The sequence below is a fragment of the Falco punctatus genome (genome assembly GCF_963210335.1).
Source record: "Falco punctatus genome assembly, chromosome: 6".
NCBI lineage: Eukaryota > Metazoa > Chordata > Aves > Falconiformes > Falconidae > Falco > Falco punctatus.
In genome coordinates this window covers 23,710,729-23,729,451 of record NC_137585.1, presented here as the reverse complement: position 1 = coordinate 23,729,451, position 18,723 = coordinate 23,710,729, and the positions used below count along the sequence as shown (strand labels likewise).

General features: G+C 41.0%; 1 protein-coding gene across 14 annotated transcripts in view; it reads left to right on the top strand.

Moving 5' to 3' along the window:
• CACNA1C (calcium voltage-gated channel subunit alpha1 C) overlaps positions 1–18,723 on the top strand; it is a 468,525-nt gene that overhangs the window by 259,746 nt on the left and 190,056 nt on the right. For all 14 annotated transcript variants that reach the window (XM_080391534.1, XM_080391539.1, XM_080391535.1 and 11 more), the window contains exons 4-5: positions 4,471–4,610; positions 12,609–12,748. In XM_080391534.1, the coding sequence (XP_080247660.1) occupies positions 4,471–4,610; positions 12,609–12,748 (280 nt within the window). The remainder of the gene's footprint in view (positions 1–4,470; positions 4,611–12,608; positions 12,749–18,723) is intronic.

The following is an 18,723-nucleotide window of genomic DNA, read 5'->3' as shown; positions in this document are numbered from 1 at the left end:
TTTTATGAACCCAGGATGCCATTAGGTACAGTTTAAAAATTATAAACAAAACAAAATCTATGACTTCTTCAGAAGGCACATGGGATTAGAGGGATTTTATACTTAATACAGTATCCTTTTTTGGAAATATATCTTAGAGCCTTAACGGTAAGTTAATGTTTGTTTCTTTGTTAAGAGTATGATGATGTACAGTTTGTTTCTTGGCAATGTTAGTGACAACTAATCTATCAGCCCAAGTAGCTGACGCTCATGTCCTGTATCTATACAAAACAAAACAAACACAAAAAAACAGTGGTAAAGCCAGTCCCAGAACATGTGTATGCTCCGGACTGGCCAGTTTTCTAAAGCTTTTGTCCTTCCTCTTCTTCCACTCATATATTGTTGGGGGTTTCTCTCTGGTTTTCAAAACATCATCATCACTGTTTCCCAAGCAGGAACTTCCTGCTTTGTAATTCTGCCATGTGCAGCATGCTTCACGTGTCTCAGCCAGTCAGCATGGTTCCCAACTCTAAGACACAAATAAAAAAGATACTGTTCCCTCTTTCTTACAGCTCCAAAGTAAGCTCCCTCTCTTTTGATGCTGTGGCTTGGATTTGTGTTTCAAGGGGCAATGCTGTTGCTGTCTCCTTTCCCTCCCACAAAGCTAGTGGGCAGTTCCCTCCCTCCCCATCAGCAGGGAACTCCCTCCAAGAGAAATGCCAATTTTTGTCTGGCTTGGTTTCTCTGGAAATGGCACCAAACTGGCTTCTCAGAGAGTGCAGGTTATGGATACTTTGCAGTGCTATGTCACTTGGGAGCTTGAAACACTGGGGCCCTGTCTGCCTAACCTGTGAGAGCAAAGCTTCAAATGAGCAGCCAGAAGTGTAGATGCCCATTTAGCAAAGGCAAATTAATCATTCTGCAGTTGCTGAGACAACAGGTCTTCCTCTCATTTCTAACCTGAGGCAGGAGTGGTTGAGTCAGGTTGGTAAGTTCATCAGGCTGGGTGGCATCAGAACTGGGACTGCAGCCCAGGTTCTTGGGAACGCAGTTATGCTACATCATTATTGAGTTACGCTGTGTTCATAAAGGCTCTTGAGTTTTATAGTATAAGGAGAAAAGGGAACACAAATTAATTAGCAGGCTTTTCAAATTCTGCTCGAGTCTAAGCAGGAGTAGCTGCACTGAAATGGTCTTGAAGTAGCTGCAATGTTTAATCTCGGCAGTATTTTTCCTTCAGCTTTAGATCCTGAAATCATTAATTTAAGTGCAGAGGATCATAAAATATCTCTCCTCTGCTCAGCATTCTGTATCTTATGTTCATTTCTGGGGCTTTTAGAGAATTTTATTTTTTATGGATCTTTCCACCTCAACCAGATATTGTAAGGAATTTATTCAAACAGCTTGTAGTTGTATATGTATAGGGGTGGGTGGGTGTGTATATGCACATGTGTGTGTAATATTTTGTCATATTATTACCTCAATTACATGGTTCAACAAACTGCGTTATTACAATAACAAAACAGGAGTCTGTAGTCCCATAAGCATCTTTAGAGTCAAAAAAGTATGAAGCTCCTAAACCGAACCAAATGGAACCTGTTAGTTGTTGAAAAACTGCCTGCTCTGTGCAGTATTAAATATTAAATCAAAAAGCCCAAACCAAACCAAAACAAAAAAAGTTGTTCCAGAATTTTCTTGAGTATTTGCTTTCTTGGACTTTTGATTGCATTAGTACAGATATTTCAATGAAATTTGTGGTGGGAAAAGGCTGTTCTGGCCAGGCAGGCCTGCACAGCCCTGTGGCCACAGAACCACAGAACCAGGCAGAGCTGGCAGCAGCATTTGTCCCAGGGTGCCCAGACCTCAAGGGCAGTGTTTTCTGTTAAAACACTGAGCCCAGGATCAGCTCTAGGCCTTCCTCTTCAATTTTGCTGCCAATCCCCTTCAGATTGGACCTGGAGTTTAATTAAACAAGAGGGTGGGGTTCTCAGCATCCCCTGGCACCAGTCTTGGCTGTGACTGCCACGGAAGGCTTTAGGGGAAGGCTGTTTTTTAGGGTGTGCAGCATTTCTCCATGAGCCCATGTCTCTGTTTACAGAGTGGGATGATGGATGAATTGAGTGCACAGGGTAACCTAGAAGGCAGTCCGAATGAGAGCGTGGTCTTGGACCTGCTGTGGCCCTTCCTAGGGGTGGGGGAAGGGGGGGGGGCGGGGGAGGGAGCTTGCCTACAGCTGTGGGAAGTCCTTGGCTGAAACAGGGAGTGAGGCCCACCGATGGGCTGGGTTGCAGTGAGAGAAACCTTTTGTTTCCATCCTAAAATATATTCATTCATCCCTAGTGAGACCATCTCTATCCCAGGCACAGCAATCCCTACTCCCGCCTCAGTTCAGGGCAGGTATTTCCCCCCCAGAGTCCATTTCCACCCTTCTCCAGGCTCTGAAGAGGCCTGACCTTGCCCCCTCGGCGGGGAGGCATGGCGGCTGCAGGCCTCTGAGGGGTGGCGCCCAGCCTTGCGCCGCGCTGGGAGAGGCCCGGGGCAGCCAGAAAGGTGTCGCATAGACCTCCCAGCACACAACTGTTTTGTGCCTTGTTTTGAGGGTTTTTTAAGAGGTTTTGTGACAGCTCATCTTACTTGACAAATGTGCGCATAGAGCTTGATTGTTTGGGTCTGTTTGACTTGTATGATTTGTACATCAACGAGCACCCCTTCAGTTGTCAGCAGCAGTGGAAGGTGGAGGGCTGCCAGGTTAGTCCCTTCTAGGAACACACAGGCCATTTTGGAGATTTTTTCTGTGGCCAAGCCCATGGCCAAGCCCATGGCCAGACTCCTGGTTGTTAGCACTTACATGCCAGTTCCTGTGCTAAGTAAAATAACGCATATACTGTTTGTAGAGCTGGGGACATAGTAGTCACTAGTATTGTATACTGTTGTTTCCTTCCCTGAGTTCAAGGGTAAGGAAATGCTTAGTGTGCTGACCTGTCTCCACTTGGGACAATGATGGACAAATTCGTGCTGTGGGCATGTCAAAAGCTTTACGACTGGATCACATAACTACAAAGTGATACTTTTTCTTTTTTAGGTGTTCCCCATACTAAGCACTGGGGAATACTGCAGGCATTGTGAAAGCATTGTCTGAGGGAAACCAACAGTATTTTAAAGCACAAACATGTGCCTGCTACTGTCAGATGGAAATTCTCAATCTTGTAAAGTAATACGTTATTGTAAACATGCAGATGAACTGGAAATTGCCTTTTTTGATCAGTGGGTTGCTATTGAATTGTTAATTACCTGGAGCTGAATGAAAGATGTTCAAATGGGCAGCTGTCAAACAATGGAATGATTGATGGAATACATTTTGTATTGCTGTGTCATATGAAAGTGTCATACATGCATTCAACTGGCCATAGGAACAGAGCAACTGCAGTTTGGAGCTGAAAAGAAAAATAAAGTAGTTACCTGCCTGATAGACTTGATGGGTATCCTGTAAGGATATGACCAGGAATGCCTGGGATGTTTTAATTTGTATTTATCTTAGACTTTTATTTCTTTAATGTGAACTTTTAATAACTTTGTAGTTTAATTTTGTAGGGATCTAGTGTTCTTTTGCTGTCATCTAGTTTTTATGTGTTTTTTTCCCACTCAGCTTGCCATGCAGCACTTTTGTAGTGATTACCTAATGCTGCAGTTTCCCTCCTACTTACGTGGACGTTCCTACCATTTCTGCAACACTGCTATTCTTATTCCACACTGGGGCTAAAAAACCAGAGATGAGAGACAGTGAGCCTATGTACCAACTCCAAAAGCCTGCTTGCTTGTCCTGAATCAGACTGTACTGTCACTGGAAGTGACTTTGTTTGGATATGCTTAATCGCAGCCTGCATTTCACAGGGACATGTACATTTCTGGTGGAATGACTAAAAGCCTCTGGCATTAGTCAGCCTGATCCGTAAATCATTTATCACCAATATTCAGCCTACCTATTCCCCAGCAACAGAAAAGGGAATCCCGAAGGCGGCACAGTTTAACACATGCGTTAGTCTCAGGTGGGCCCTTCTCTTTACTTCTCTCTCTCTGCAGTATTGCATCCAGCAATGTTTCCTCTTCAGAGGCAGAAGAGGACTGGATGCAGTTGATTCTGATAGCTGACAATATTTGGCAATGTACTCTGTAGAGAGCTGAGTGCTCGAACATGCCTGTTGACCATCTCCCCTCCTCCTTCACACAGGACTCTGCAGTGGTCAGTCCCTGCCAAGGCAAGGGCAGCAAATCTCAGAGCTTAACCAAAATTTACTGCCACTGTCCTGTCAGACTGGCTGCACTGTGCAAGGGTTAGGAGAAGAGGGCTCTGGCAAGCCATGCGTGTTAGATGAATCCAAGTGGCGAGTCAGTGAGTTGGAGGCTGCATGGGTGGACTGTGACAGAAGAAAACATCCTTATCCATGGTTTGTCACTCTTGCTAACCATTGTCTCTCTTGTTCTCTTCCCCAGGAACGAGTGGAGTATCTCTTTCTCATAATTTTTACAGTGGAAGCATTTTTAAAAGTAATAGCATACGGACTTCTCTTTCACCCCAACGCTTACCTCCGCAATGGCTGGAATTTACTAGATTTTATAATTGTGGTAGTAGGGTGAGTACTGACATTTTGTCTTTGAATGCACTGCCCGCATGGGGATACTGGCAACATTTAGGAGCCTGAGGGTGGGGGAATGCCTGGTACATTACGTATGGGTGATGTTAGAGGTTGCTATACATCATGTTCCTCCTGCAACCACCATTTGTCCCTCCTTTGTTAACACCCCTATAAGTCTTTGCAAGTTTAACCAAGTTTTACTGTGTAACCTAAAAATACAGTTAACCCGCTGGTCTTCTGCAGGTGTAACTTGATTCATGCTAATTTCAGTGTGTAGCGATGATTTACCTTGAGGTAAATATTAAGGATTAGCAATCCGTTGATGTACATTTTCTGTCTGGTATTCCTTGCTGCTTAGCCTTTTCCGAGGCTTTTAATGGTTTGCAAGGCATGGAAATGAAACTGCTTTTTTACAACAGGGATAAAAAGGGGAAGCAGCGTAAGGCTGTTGGGTAAAGTCAAATGCCTGAATGTGCTTAACTGGAAGAAAATCCCTTTGTTTGTAAATCTGTGAGAATATTAAAAAAAGAATATCTAGATGGGATCCTTCAGTTAAGATTGGATTGGATGACAAATAAATCTTGCCATCTTGTGAACATTTACTGATATTTCTCATTCTCAAAGATGGATGAAAAATTTAAATCCCAGGTTTTCATACTTTTTCATACAAACAGATACAAGGCCTTCAGTTTGATTGCACTTTTCTGCTGGTGATTTCAACATTTTTCATTTTGACCCTTTTAATATTTTAACCTCTTTAAAGACTAATTTTACTATTGTAGATCAAATTGCCACTTTGAGCTGCAACCTTTCTAATCCCCTTATTCCTCTCTGTGTTTTTCAAGCTTGGCATTTAATTTATTCGAATAAAAGCAAAGTCAAGCTCCTTCTTCATTTTCTACCTAAGAGTAAGAGATAAGCAAGGGGTTTGTATTGTGATTGTTGAAGGGAAGAGGTGAAGGATAAACTACCCCTGAAGACAAAAAGAACAAGTATTTCTTCACCTGAGTAATTTGTCCCATCCTCCTACCACTCCATTGTCAAAGAGTTTCATCGCCCACAAAAACTTGCAGTTTTTCACTTCTTTACCAAGGAAAGCCTGCATCAGCTCCTTGGGAAGCTGTCAAAAGGGACACTCTCAGTCATCAAAACCTCCTCATGAATTCTGCCCCATACAAAAGTCCATCTAGCCTCTTGACCATTTTTGTGGCGGACCCGGAAAGCTATGTCAGTAAAGTGTGCTACCCAATCCCTCCCACTTCCCATCATCATGGGGAAAAGTGGGTGGAAGGAGAATTCCCAGTGAGGGGGAGGGAGGACAAGCTGGAACCTATTCTTAGTCCCAAGACCTCTCTGCCTCCACATGGGTGTAACACTTCTTATGGCAGTACCCAGTCATCTTTCTCCTTTGTTCCTGCAGCCAGAGGATCCCACAACAAATTAGTAATTGGAAATTGTAAAATCCCCAGCCCCTCCACTGACATCAGTGTCCAATTCTGTAGCTGGTTCTGCCTTTGAATGCCCTCAGATATCTCACCCACTTGGGAATTGCTGCTTGAGTTGAAGAAAGATTGGAGAAAAAAGTCCTGTGAATGTGGTTATTCTCATTTCATTTTTATGAGAAAGAGACTTTTTAAAGAAAGGACACATTACCTCCTCTTCTTCCATTAGAATGTAAAAGAACGAGGCTCCAGAAATCACAGGGCAGCTTTATATCTAGTTTAAGTACAGTCCTTTTCAATTTTCCTACTAGGGCAGTTAATCAGCAAGATTATATTCATACTGAAATTAATTCCATTGCCAATGACAGAAACTGGAGCTCTGAGCTCTTCTATCTGCTCATGCCGCCAGCAGCTCTCAGTGACTTCATGGGGAACAAAAAATGTAACTGGGGAGGGATTACATGAGAATAATAAACGTGGCCAAAACCCCAAGGTCTCAGTTAAATAGTAACAATCTCAAGTGACAGATTTCACTTCAAGGCCAGATGGGTTTCTTTGATGTTTATCTGTTTAAAATCACTCGCACAGTGCCACAGCCTAGGCTGGTGCACTGCTTTTTCTTTCCACATCCCCTCTGCAAAATCTACATGGTGATACCATCTGTTCCTCTTCTGCCCTGTCCTCTTTTCCTAGGGGCTATCTGAAATCCCTCAATGACATTATGTTTAAATTTCAGTGTATTTGAATATTTTGTCAGGGGGGAAGTCCCATGGAAAAGGTTTAAAATAAATTTTAAAGAGAGAGAGAGGATAAAGAAACAAGTGCTGGTAACAACATTTCCTTGAGGTATGTTTTTCTGCCTATTGATGGAGCTATTGGAGAAAGCTGAGTGGTTTGGACACAGCTGTAGCACTGGGCAGAGGGATTTATTTGGTATGTGGGGCAAAGGATAGTGTGGGACTCATACTGGAAGCATCAAGTCCCAAAACGACTGTGGTAATTGCCATTTGTGCTTGTTGTGCCTTAGGAATCATCTTCATTTCCAACGACAATTGTCCTTGCTACAAAAAAAATAGAAAGGCTAGGTGGGAAGTACTTCTCCTGTACTGTTGGAAGTCAAAGGAGCACAAAGACGACAGGTCTTACATCTTTCATTTGTCTCAAAATCCACCTAGTATACATTGCTTACCACATATATCTTGAAGAGATAATACAGCACAGTTGGCTACCTTTTTGTTAAAACATACAAGTCAATAGAGTAAGAGGAAAATGGACGTGTGTACAATCAAGCATAAAGTCTAGAGGGGAGCCTCAGTTTCTATCAAAAATTTTTATAACAATGTGCCTGTGTACTTTCCGCTACCTTCTGAAGATAGGTTCTCTGGTGTCTGAAGGGATTTTAGTGGTTCTAACAAGGCCACAGGAATACACAGCAGCAGCAGAGGGTAGCACCGAACACAACTGCTACATTTTCTGGGGAAAGGATGGACTTTAGACCTGTCAGCTTGTAACAGCTTATCGTTCTTGCAGTGTGGGAGATCTGCTTATTCATCAGCTAAGTCTTTTAAAGCTTGATTCTAGCTTATCTTTAAATAGCCTATGACCCTTCTATAGCAGCACCATTAAATGCTGCTTTGAAGAAAAATGTCTGTGTGAGGGTATCAATCAGAGGCTCTGTGAATAAGAACATTATTAGTTAAGAGTAGAGATCATACCCCTAAGCTGCCTAACGAGGCACAACCCACAAACTCTAATGATTAGTCAAATTGTTTCTTGTTTTCTTCAATTTTACTGTTCCTTTTTTGGAAAACATTAAAACTTTCAGATATAACAGTGATATCCTTTAATATTAGGCTGTTGGAAGAAATTTCTCTTGAGAGAAGACTAACTTGACAATGTTGTGCTAGGAGAATATCTGTCTTTCCTGGCAGTGCTGTGGTTTTTCTGCCAAGCACAGTCACCCTCCAAGGGCCCATAGCTTCTGCCAAAGGCAGTCTTACTTGGGAAGGTAGGCAGTGAAGGTATTTGGAAAGGATCTGAAATTTAGAGCGGACTGGAAGATGTGGTCACAGTGTATGTCTCTCTGAAGACCTGTGGGGAGTTTCTAAAGAGCAGACCCAAACACTTTCACACTCACAAATCCAGGTGAACTGTAAAACACTGCAAAAAACCATCATTGTATTTTACTATTTCTTTATACCTATGAGGATTCTTCCAGCTATGTTTTTCTGCTGAGATTTGGTCTTAGAAATACCAAACCCTCTGTTTTCTCTTTATATTCTGGAAGCCCTTGGCAAGTTCTTTTCTTGTGATACAAAAATCAGTGTGGCCTCCCCACAGAGGAAGAGATGAGGAGCTGTAGAGCAGGTTACAGCCTGTTACGGCCTTATCATGCTGCTGTTGGGGTCATCTAGCAAAGCAAAAACCTTTTTCAGATTTCAGATGTCAAAAGGGAAACAGTAAAATATAAGAAAGAAAAACAGTGAAGCTAGCGTCATACTTCACAAGTAAATGTTAAAAAAAAAAAAAAAGGTGGATGTAGTGGAATGAAGCTGGGTTAATTAGCATTGATAATATACAACTGTGGGTTGGCCGATGTAGATAAGATGCAGGTGTGGCTGGTTAAGTTAAGTGGTTGAGAGCCAATGAAGAGAGAGCAGCAGAGGAAGAAGTAGGGAGAAGAGAGAGGACATACATCCTGGATGAGGTGAGGAGGAGAAGTCAGCAGAGAGACTGGCATGAAGAGTATGCTGGTATGAGATGGTAAAAGACCTTGTTGTAGCTGGTAGTTTGGAGAGTGCTGCGACAGGTGGAGGGTGTCCATACATACATACATACATACATACATGTCCATATGAGCCAAAGATTTGTTTTCTGCTTTATCATTCATGTCTGTCAGATAAATTTAGTTTAGGTGTAGTCATATCACAAGTGAAATTCAGAAATTGAGATGCTGTTAATTGTGCTTCATCAATGGAAAGTACTATTTCCAAATGAAAATAGGGCATGAATTTAGACTGGCAGATAGCTAGCTGGAAGGAAATAAGATTGATTTCTGTATTTAAAAAAAAAAAAAAGTGGTGAAATTTTTAGTGCCCCCAGAGGTTAGCCCTCTTGCATTTTTATACCATCCAAACTTTGATTTCTCTGTTAGCACAGCATTCTCTTCTACCATGCTTGAAGCATGCATTTCAGCTGAATCACCTACTAAGAAGACAAGGAACGAACCACTCCACCATACCTACTGTAATCTTTTCCCAGAGGTTTTCATTGAAGAGCAGATTTTCCCATGTAAATATAGGGTAGAAGGACTCCGGCTTCTACTGTTTTATGTCAGTAGCTTAACATCCACCTAGCTCTTTTACAGTTGGAAAACAATTAACTGAAAACCTAGAAAGAGTCTATAGAAGAAGCTACACATTTTATATAGGTTGTGGGCTTTTCCTTAGTAGAGGATAATAGAACGGTCCATCAGAAGCCTTTACCTTTCTTCTGTGTCTTATCATTGGCGATATTTCTGAACAGGCTTCCCCCCCCTTCCCCCCTGCCCACCTCTCCAGGTCAATAATGAGTTACAGCCAAAAAAGCATATGGTACTTGTAGCCTCTGAGTCATAGATATCTGCCTGTGCCCTGACTCAGGAGGCAATAGGGACAACGAAGTAGGATTGGCAAGATGTACTATAAATTTGAAGAGTGGAGCAGAGATTCAGGCCAGATTGGGCACAGTCTAGACCCCAGTATGAAAGGGAAAGAGAGTGAAATAAATAGAGAAATAAAAAGTTGCATAGCATTGATAGAAAGAAGGATTAGTACAGGGGGAGATATTACACATGGAGTAAATGTGTTAAAGCAGAATTAGAAGGAGTAATACAATTCAGATTTAAATTTAGGTTTTTAAATTAGGAGTAGCAGGAATTACTGCAAATTATTCCTGAAGTACAGTAGGCAGATGACTGTGGATACCTCAAGGCAGTGTGTTTAGAAGTCAATGTTCAAGCACACCAACAGGGACAGCTGGCCTATGGTGGAACTGCATCAGACTGGGAAGGCAGGTGCTAGCTCCAGTGGAGTGAGCTGTCCTACTGATTGCGTTTCTGCTCCTCCTGAATTAATTTAGTAGTGTACCTTGTCTCAGAGTGCAGAATTCTAGAGCAGCCAATGGTTTGCTCATTGCATGGGTGACAGGAGAAGCGCTCTTAGTGCCAGCTGGCAAGAATTGCTGTTTGGTAAAACACAGGGCCAGTGATAATGGGGACCACAAGAATGGACCCTCAGTTTTGCACAGTTACTAACTCAGAGTTCCTTGAGATGTCTCGTCTTCAGCGTTGTGAGAGAGCTGAAAAACAGCATAAGAAACCTTTCGCAGTGAATTAGTTTTTCTCCAGAGGATTCCAGAAGACTGGGACTGTTGCATAGGTATGTCACTCATCATCTAGTATGGGAATTCTGTTGACTAGGAAGATAGAAATGTTTGGGTAAGAAATAGAGCACATTTCTAGAGCTTAATCATTAGTTTACTGAAAGTACATTAGGACAAATTTGACCTACAGTGTTTCTATTATGAAGACCAGCAGAAAATTGCAACTGTATAATTTGTGTACACAGCTCAAGAAATACATACATTCCAATAATTCATGTTCTTTGCATCAGCCCTTGTTTATTTCACTCTGTGAGATCTGTAGCCAACGGCAGTATTTCTCATAGGCTCTGTTTTTGTCTTCTCTGCATCCTGCTTCTCAGTCTGCAACACCTACAAACTCAGCATCCAACCTCCCCACACAGTTTTTCCCACGCTTGTTACCTAGTTGTTAAATCTTTCTGCAGTGCTTGAAGTTGAGGCTTTGAATAGATCCAGTTAGGAGTTCCTCAGTCACAGCTGACAAGTTTTATAAGACTCTTTATATGAATTTAAAAAAAAAAAAAAAACAACAAACAACCTGCTTAAGAAATTGATTTCGCATTTGTACTCCCTTAATCCACGATTTTGTGTGGATGTAGTGCTGGGGAAATGTGTTGGTTTAGATGCTTCAGTAAGTGAATCCTCCTGTTTCTATTCAGGGCAAGCTCCCTATGTTTGTGGCCCTATCAGTAAGCTTTAACCGCGGACTGCAGGCATTGGAGCTCATTGTAAAGCAACCAGGCAGCTCAGGCTGTGCTTGATATGCAATTTGGGGGCTCTCTGTGGAATATGCCAGTCAGGGCGTATAGATGAGATCCTGACAGAGGCACTGCAGACTGTGAAGTCTAAGAAAGAAACTAGCCAGGCTGAATCCAGGCCACACCAACTAGGCTGTTTCTGCCATCTTAGGCAGCTTCTTTAAAGTTACCTCTGGTGCCTTCATGGCATGCTACAGACCAAGGGGTCTCTGCCACTCCCAGGCAAGCATTTTCTACAGAGTACCAAACATACATTTAGGCTGGAACAGCTTTTAACCTCTACTGAATTTGGCTGGGTTCAAGCTGATGACTTCAAGGCTGAAAGCAATGTTATTAGCAAATTCACAAGGAATCCATCCTCCCCCAAAGGTACTAATGTTTTACCAGAAAAAAGGAAGGTGCTTCCTGAAAGCTAATTTATTAAATCAAGTTCTTATTAACACATAGGGTGAGCCTTCAGCTCTTTCACAGAAGAGGGTTGTCTTTTCTGCCTTGCTCTGCATTTTCAAATGCTTTCTGAGACATCTCCTTAAAGCAGCTACTCCTACTAGCCAAGATAAAACATTAAGACTAGTATAATAAAACATTCTGATAATAAGACTCCTACAGTTTTGCACTTCCTCTAGCCAATGCATCACAGGATTTACAAATGGATATACAACACATAATCTGAGGATACTCCCTCATCTAAAAGTTTGCACCTTGAAGGATCCCTGAATTTTACACCAAGTTCTACCTGCAGTGACCTCAGTGCATCTTAATTCCTTGTAAAATGAGTGACAGCTAATTAATGATTGGATTAATTATGGATGTTAATTTTTTTCCCAAGGTGGATTATTGGTTAATGAAACAAGCAAAGTATTGGAAGCAGAAAGAGCAAAAACCTAAAATTTGTGATTTCTTGCCTTTATGTTTATCCCCTACTGAATATGTTCAGACTGGTAAAGCCTGGAGGCTCCCTTCAAAATCTGATCCACATGCTCTGCTATTGATGACCCTTTAAATTTGGCACAAAGTATTGCCAGAATGGCCATTTTGAAGCATCCAGCATGCCCCAGCACACAGGACAGGGAGCACAGCTCCACATGCTGCCAGGCAGGCTGGTCACTGTGGTAGTCTGTAGCTGCCTGCAAGGAGCCATTAGGCTGAAGGAGGAGCATGTCTTGTTTATGTCTGCTCCAGAAACAAGTGTTTTGCAAATGGTATAGACATCACCATTAGGTTATTGCATATGGGAAGAGTCTGTCTCTCCTCCACCATATGTGAATGTCGACTGAGATGCGTGACACTCTTTGCAGGTCTGTGAGATAGTTTGGGTGATATGATGATCTCTGTTCCTGTTTAGCCCAAGCCTTGCTGTCTGCCTACAGATTGTTTCCTCTTTCTTTTTGCAGGCTTTTTAGTGCAATTTTAGAACAAGCAACCAAAGCAGATGGGGGGAATTCAATAGGAGGAAAAGGTGCCGGATTTGATGTTAAAGCACTGCGGGCTTTCAGAGTATTACGTCCATTACGGCTGGTGTCTGGAGTTCCTAGTAAGTAACATCATTGGTTTTCTTTTGTGTATGTCTGTGGTGTGGCATGGGGCATGAGTAATTTATGTAACAATTTTGAAGATGGAGTGTGGTGAAGATTATTTTTGGTGTGTGTGGGAGGCCTTTTTTCAAATGAATGTGTTTGTGGTAAATGTGATGTTAATCAAAGGATGACCAAACCAGAACTGAAGAGGGAAGGAAGATTTATGGTATGTCAATCTGATTGTGCAACCATTGTAAACAATGAAAGTGGGAGATCCAAGGTTGTCATGATTTCAAGCAAAAGATCCTTTAAAAATTTTGAATTCACAATGCATTGTTGGTATTATAAATATTTGACCTTGATGGAAATGCTGTATGGTCATTTGTGTTGATTTTGGAGGGAGAGGAGCATTTTCGTTAAAATTGCATTGTCTTCTTTGCATGTGATGTTCTGATCAAGAGTGCTGTGAACAATTTAGAACCAACAGGACATAAGGCAATGGCACAGTCATGTTGTCTGTTAGCCTTACTTGCTTAAATTATTTGTAATGCCTCTGAGAAAATCCTCAAGCAACTTCTGATAGTCTAACATGCACTTCCTTATTTACAATGAAGGTATGAGTAACTGGAAGTCTACTGATTCTGTTGTGGAGGTGGAATATGGACATCACAGTATGGGAGGTTTATATCATTTGGCTTGAGAGTTTGTTATAGATGGGACCTATTGGCCTCTTGGAGAGAGGGTTAGTTGAAAGTTGTCATTGCTTTCTGTGTTTATAGCAATGAGAGATGTAGTTAGCAGGAAAGGAGTTAATCTTCTCCAGAATAGCTGTGGAGTGAGCTTTGTTTAATTCTATTTGGCGAGCTTGCTGGTTTGATATCTTAAAGTACTTCTAACTTTAGTCATTCAAAAACCTTGAGTCAACTTACCATAAACTTGGTGAGACCGGCCTAAAAACCATGATTTATTTGTTAGGAAAAAGGTGTGAGGTTCTTTTCCTTTGGTTTGTTTTCTGACCCACTAGGTTATATCATAGCTATGTATGCAGGCTTTTCTCCACAGCCTTGAAGGGTAGGAACTTTTTAAATGGTAGGTGAGAATCTCTGTGGGAGGAGCTAAAGCACAGATAAAAGAAAAAATACTGAGGCAATTGACAGCACTACTATTTGATCTCACAAAGAGCCATGCTTGGTAAGCTGTCTGCAAGGCCTCAGCTTGTGCACATCTTGGGGTTACTTTGAGCATCAGTGGGCAAGAGGAAATATTGAAAAGTAAACACTGTCTATTAGCCAACTAAAGACCTTCCCCTCTGATTCAGAACTAACATCCACTGTTCATGCCACCTCTATCGGGGATTACTGCAGTGGGTTGTTTCATGCAGGCAATAGTGTACCATGCAATACCTTCATTCAGTCCATGCAACTCTGCTTTTGGCCAGATTTATCTCATGAAGTGTATTCTGTCTGTGGTCTTCAGTCTGCACTGTCATCCACTTAATTCCTTAAGGTTTTGTTGTTCTTTCCTAGTCCTTCTCTGATGAGTCTTTTGGCACTTTCTAGTTTGGTACCCACTGTATGGTAAGGGTAAGGTACAGAAATTTAAACATCTGTGAACTGGAATGTTCTTGGTAAGATGCTGATTATGCTGAGAGTTGTTCTGACATAGGCTGACCTTAACTGTGCTTATAGTTCTTGCTGTTTTGGAGAACAACATGTGTTTCCCAAGACAAAGGAGGTTTGTTACTACTGTTCAAGTCTCTTGGCTCTAGTGCTCTTAGAAGACTAGACGAAGCTGAGGGAGCCAAATCTGACACTTCATATCCACATGTGTATATGATCTTGGTCCCAGTGTAGACTATCTAATAGTCCATTTGTGGGTTTTATCATCAAGAGAAGTATTTAATTTGCATCAGAACAGAGCTAAGGAGCCTGGTGCATGCTAACAAATATTTAATCTAGACAGTGAAATGCCAGTGCAGTGTGAAGCAAGCAAACCATCAACTTGACCTCACAGACATTCTCTGTTATGTCTTTATGGCTCTGACTAGGGACATACTTATTGAAACAGCCTTCTTTGGGGCTTGCATGGCTTTTGGAAATCCTACTGAGGTCTGTAGCTAATACAGCCTCAATCTTCACTGGGCATTTTTTAAATGCACAAGTGCCTATTGATTAGCATAGGTAGATCTTATCACATCCCTATGTGTTAGGGCATAACTTTTCTCATGGGGCCTTTTAGATAAGATTGCCTCAGACAACCATAAATAGTACATGATAGGATTACATTATTACATGATAAGTCAGTGCAGAGGTTTAGAAGTCAAAGCTCTGGGTTCCATTCAAGTTCTGTCCCCAAGACATGATAAACAAGAGTGAGTCAGTTACCAACATTGCACTTGCTGTGTTTTGCCATCCTTAAAGAATTGCCTTTTGCTTCCTTCACCTTCCAAAATGTTGTAGACTTTTCCACTGTGAGGAGGCAACCTGCACAGATTTGTCCTAAAATTACATGAATGTAACATGCACTGTAATTTCTTCTCACTTAACAGACTCTGTAAGTGTATGGAAGCAGCATCTCATTAGTAAGAGGGGATCCTCTGGATCATTGGCAGCCACCTTCTGCATGGAAATCCCAACATCTGCTGCTTGGCTTGAGGTCCAGATCTAACCACCACTATTTGGAAAAAAAAGTATAAAGCACAATGAATCTTACAAACTAAATTTATGAAGCACGTGGTGAATTTTTGCATGCAAATCTTAAATTCATCAGGATGGGGTTAGGAAATAGGTTGTCTGAGGTGGAGACATTGGCTTGCAGCATGGAATAATTTTTTATGATGTCAAAAGGAGTTTGGGTGGATTTTGTTTCTCTTTGGCTTAATCCATAGGAAATAATCTAATTTAAAAAGGATATCTTTTGTAATCAGCTTTGGGCATTTAAAGATCACTTTCAGAATATAGAGTTTCCACATAAGTATGATTAGAAATAAGGAAAGAACATATGAAATGCCCTGTAAAGTAAACTACTAGTGTTTTGCAGATGGAGAGACTGAAGCAAAAGTTCAAGGTTTAACACTTTCATAAGTGGCTTCTAATTCTGTATGTTTCATATTGGCTGCCAGTGATAGGTAGATCAGGGTCAACACAGGTATCTGAAAGCTTCAGATGGTCAAATGGAGGACATGAGCCTCATATGTGAGAATCCCTTTTCTCTAAGTGCCTTAGGTCCTGGGACTTGGGTATCTTTTGCCAGAAAACATCTCAGCAAAGGGGCTGTTCAGCACAGGAAGTGGTTCATCTGCAAGCAAAGTTGATTCACCAACAGGCAGATGAGCAAGGGTGCCTTTGACAATCTTTGTTAGGATTGAACTGTCCCAAGCCCCAAATTACTTTAGTGCCTCCTAAAATCTAAAGGGTTTGAGGTCATAAGTTCAAAAAAGCCTGAAGACTACATTTGGGTGACTGTCATAGGCACATAAATATTTCATAATCTTTAAGAGAACAGATGATATTTTTATTCTTTGCAGTTATACGGACATTTACAAGACCACTTGTCATAAGGAAGGACATAGACATTTTGTTTAAAAGATGAGACAGACATCTTCTACTCATGTCACAAAAACAATTGTAGGCACTGAATTCAATGTCTTTGGGTTACCATTACACCTTCAAAAATTGGTATTAAGTATTTACACATTTTCAAGAAGTGCAATAGGGATTGATTGGGTGGTTGTGGGTTTGGTTTTGGGTTCTTTTTTAAAAAACATAGTTTGAGTTGCTTTCTTGAAAACGTTTTTTGGAGTGAGTAGTTTTTGTTGTGACTTTGAGGTATATGGCAGAGCAGTAGATTGTAGATACTTCTCACAGCTCTCATCCCAGTGCTGACAGTTGCTTTGTGAACAAAATAAAATTTAAAATGGATAATTAAGCAAATTATTTTTTAAATTATTATTTCTAACACTTTTTAAAGTCATATTGCTTCTGGAAAAATTGTCTGCTCCCAGTCTGTTTAGCATGGCATTAACTTGTAAATTAATAGGGAATATTTTCAAAAGCACATGGATGATTTAGGTTTCACAGTGGTAAGTTACCTTTGAAAATTAGACATAAGCACTTTATATCATTGATACACGGGCCAGACTTAACGCTTCAACTATTCTGTTACTGTCATACTAATGTAAGTCTTGTAGCGCATACTTTATTTCAGTTGCTGAAAAAACTTTACTGCTGGTGTACCAATGCAGTCTTGTAAAAAAACCCAAAACTTCACCTGTAAGTAGAGCACCTGTCTTAATATGGCATTAAGATCAATATATTGTCTGAGAAAGGAGAGAGAAGGAAAAAAGTTCCCTTGATGGACATAAGTAGACAAGTGCAAAATCAGCATTTACACCAAAACTTAATCACTTCAGTGTCTTGGAAACTATGACCCAGTATCTCTTTGGCAGGAGTGTAAAGCATTGCAAAGCTTTCTAGGGACAGAATCAAGGCAGCCCTTTTGTGTTAAGCCTTCTCTGTTGATTACTCTTTATCTCCATTTTACATTATTACATATTTTAAAGACTTGTTTTAAACATTTTGTGCTTGAGGAGGGCAAAAAGAAGCATCCAATTTGGCAATGAAGAAGCATGATCCAATTAAAAAAGAAAATCACTCCTGACTATTGGAAAGGGCAATCAGTTACTCCTACACATGCTAACTCATGCCCATTTAACTTATTAAATTCCATTTATATCACCTTTATTCATGCTGCTCAATTATACCACCTCATACATGTTGTTCATCCTCTTTATGTTGTATTTTGTCTTCACGTAACTGTGGTGTTGCCACTAGTTATTGCCTATCTGATATTTGCCAAACAATTTATAAGTTCTTTTAGATAACTTGAAAGCCATATAATTTGAGTAGATGTTGTGTTCCATACTTGTATTTTCAATGAGATCTCTGCTGATCAACCAGAGTTATGTGGGCAGAAGACCAAGCTAGAGAGGACACCTGACTATTCTACTAGAACAAAAACTTTTCAAAAAGAACCACAAAAAGCTAAGCCTGTGATGTGTTCGAGCTTCACTGGAGTCTCCTAGCAGGAGAGAGTTACTCAAAAGTGTCACAGCACTCTCCAAACTATCAAGCTACAACAAGGTCTTTTACCATCTCATACCAGCATACTCTTCATGCCAGTCCCTCTGCTGCCTTCTCCTCATCACACCTCATCCAGGATGTGTGTTCTTTCTTCTCTTGCTTCTTCCTCGGCTGCTCTCCCTTCATTGGCTGCCCAACATCTTAACAGAACCAGCCACAGCTGCACCTTACCTACATCAACCAACCTGCTGCCCCTGAAGCCAACCCACAGCTGTATATTATCAATGCTAATTAACCCATCTTCATTCTTCTACACAAAGGTAGTGTAGGTACATCTCTAGCACCAGTTCTTACATGGTGTACTGGAGATGCAATAGTCGCGCAACTGGGAAATGGAGGGTATGAGCAAAAGAACCTAAGCCAGATCCTCCTCATGATAGTGCAATGTCTATCAGTGAAACAAAGGTGTGTAACTGGCTGAATATATCTTTTTTAGTTGAAATAAGATCAGAATTTTCATCCATGAATGTCTAGAGATGACTACCTTTACATGTATTTAAATAACTTACTAGATCAACTAATTTTTCAGAATGATGCTACTCTTGAGGTCTGTGATTGCTCTGAGTTCATGTGAAAATTGGGCACCTTCAGACAAGGTTAAGGAAAAATTTAGATATTTTTAGATTTTGGACTGTCTTTTACGTTTAGTCCACGTTTGCCCTGAAACACTCTTCTCTAGTAAAACTTACAATGCTTTCTCAGTCCCAGCAATGTTCTCTACCCCATATTCTTTGCAGTGTTTTCTCATCATCACAGTCTTGTTCCATCCTTTTCCCAAACTCTCTGGCATTAATCAGATTGTTAATATGTAGGAAAGTATCCTGTCTTAACTTGCAATGTCCTGATAGATC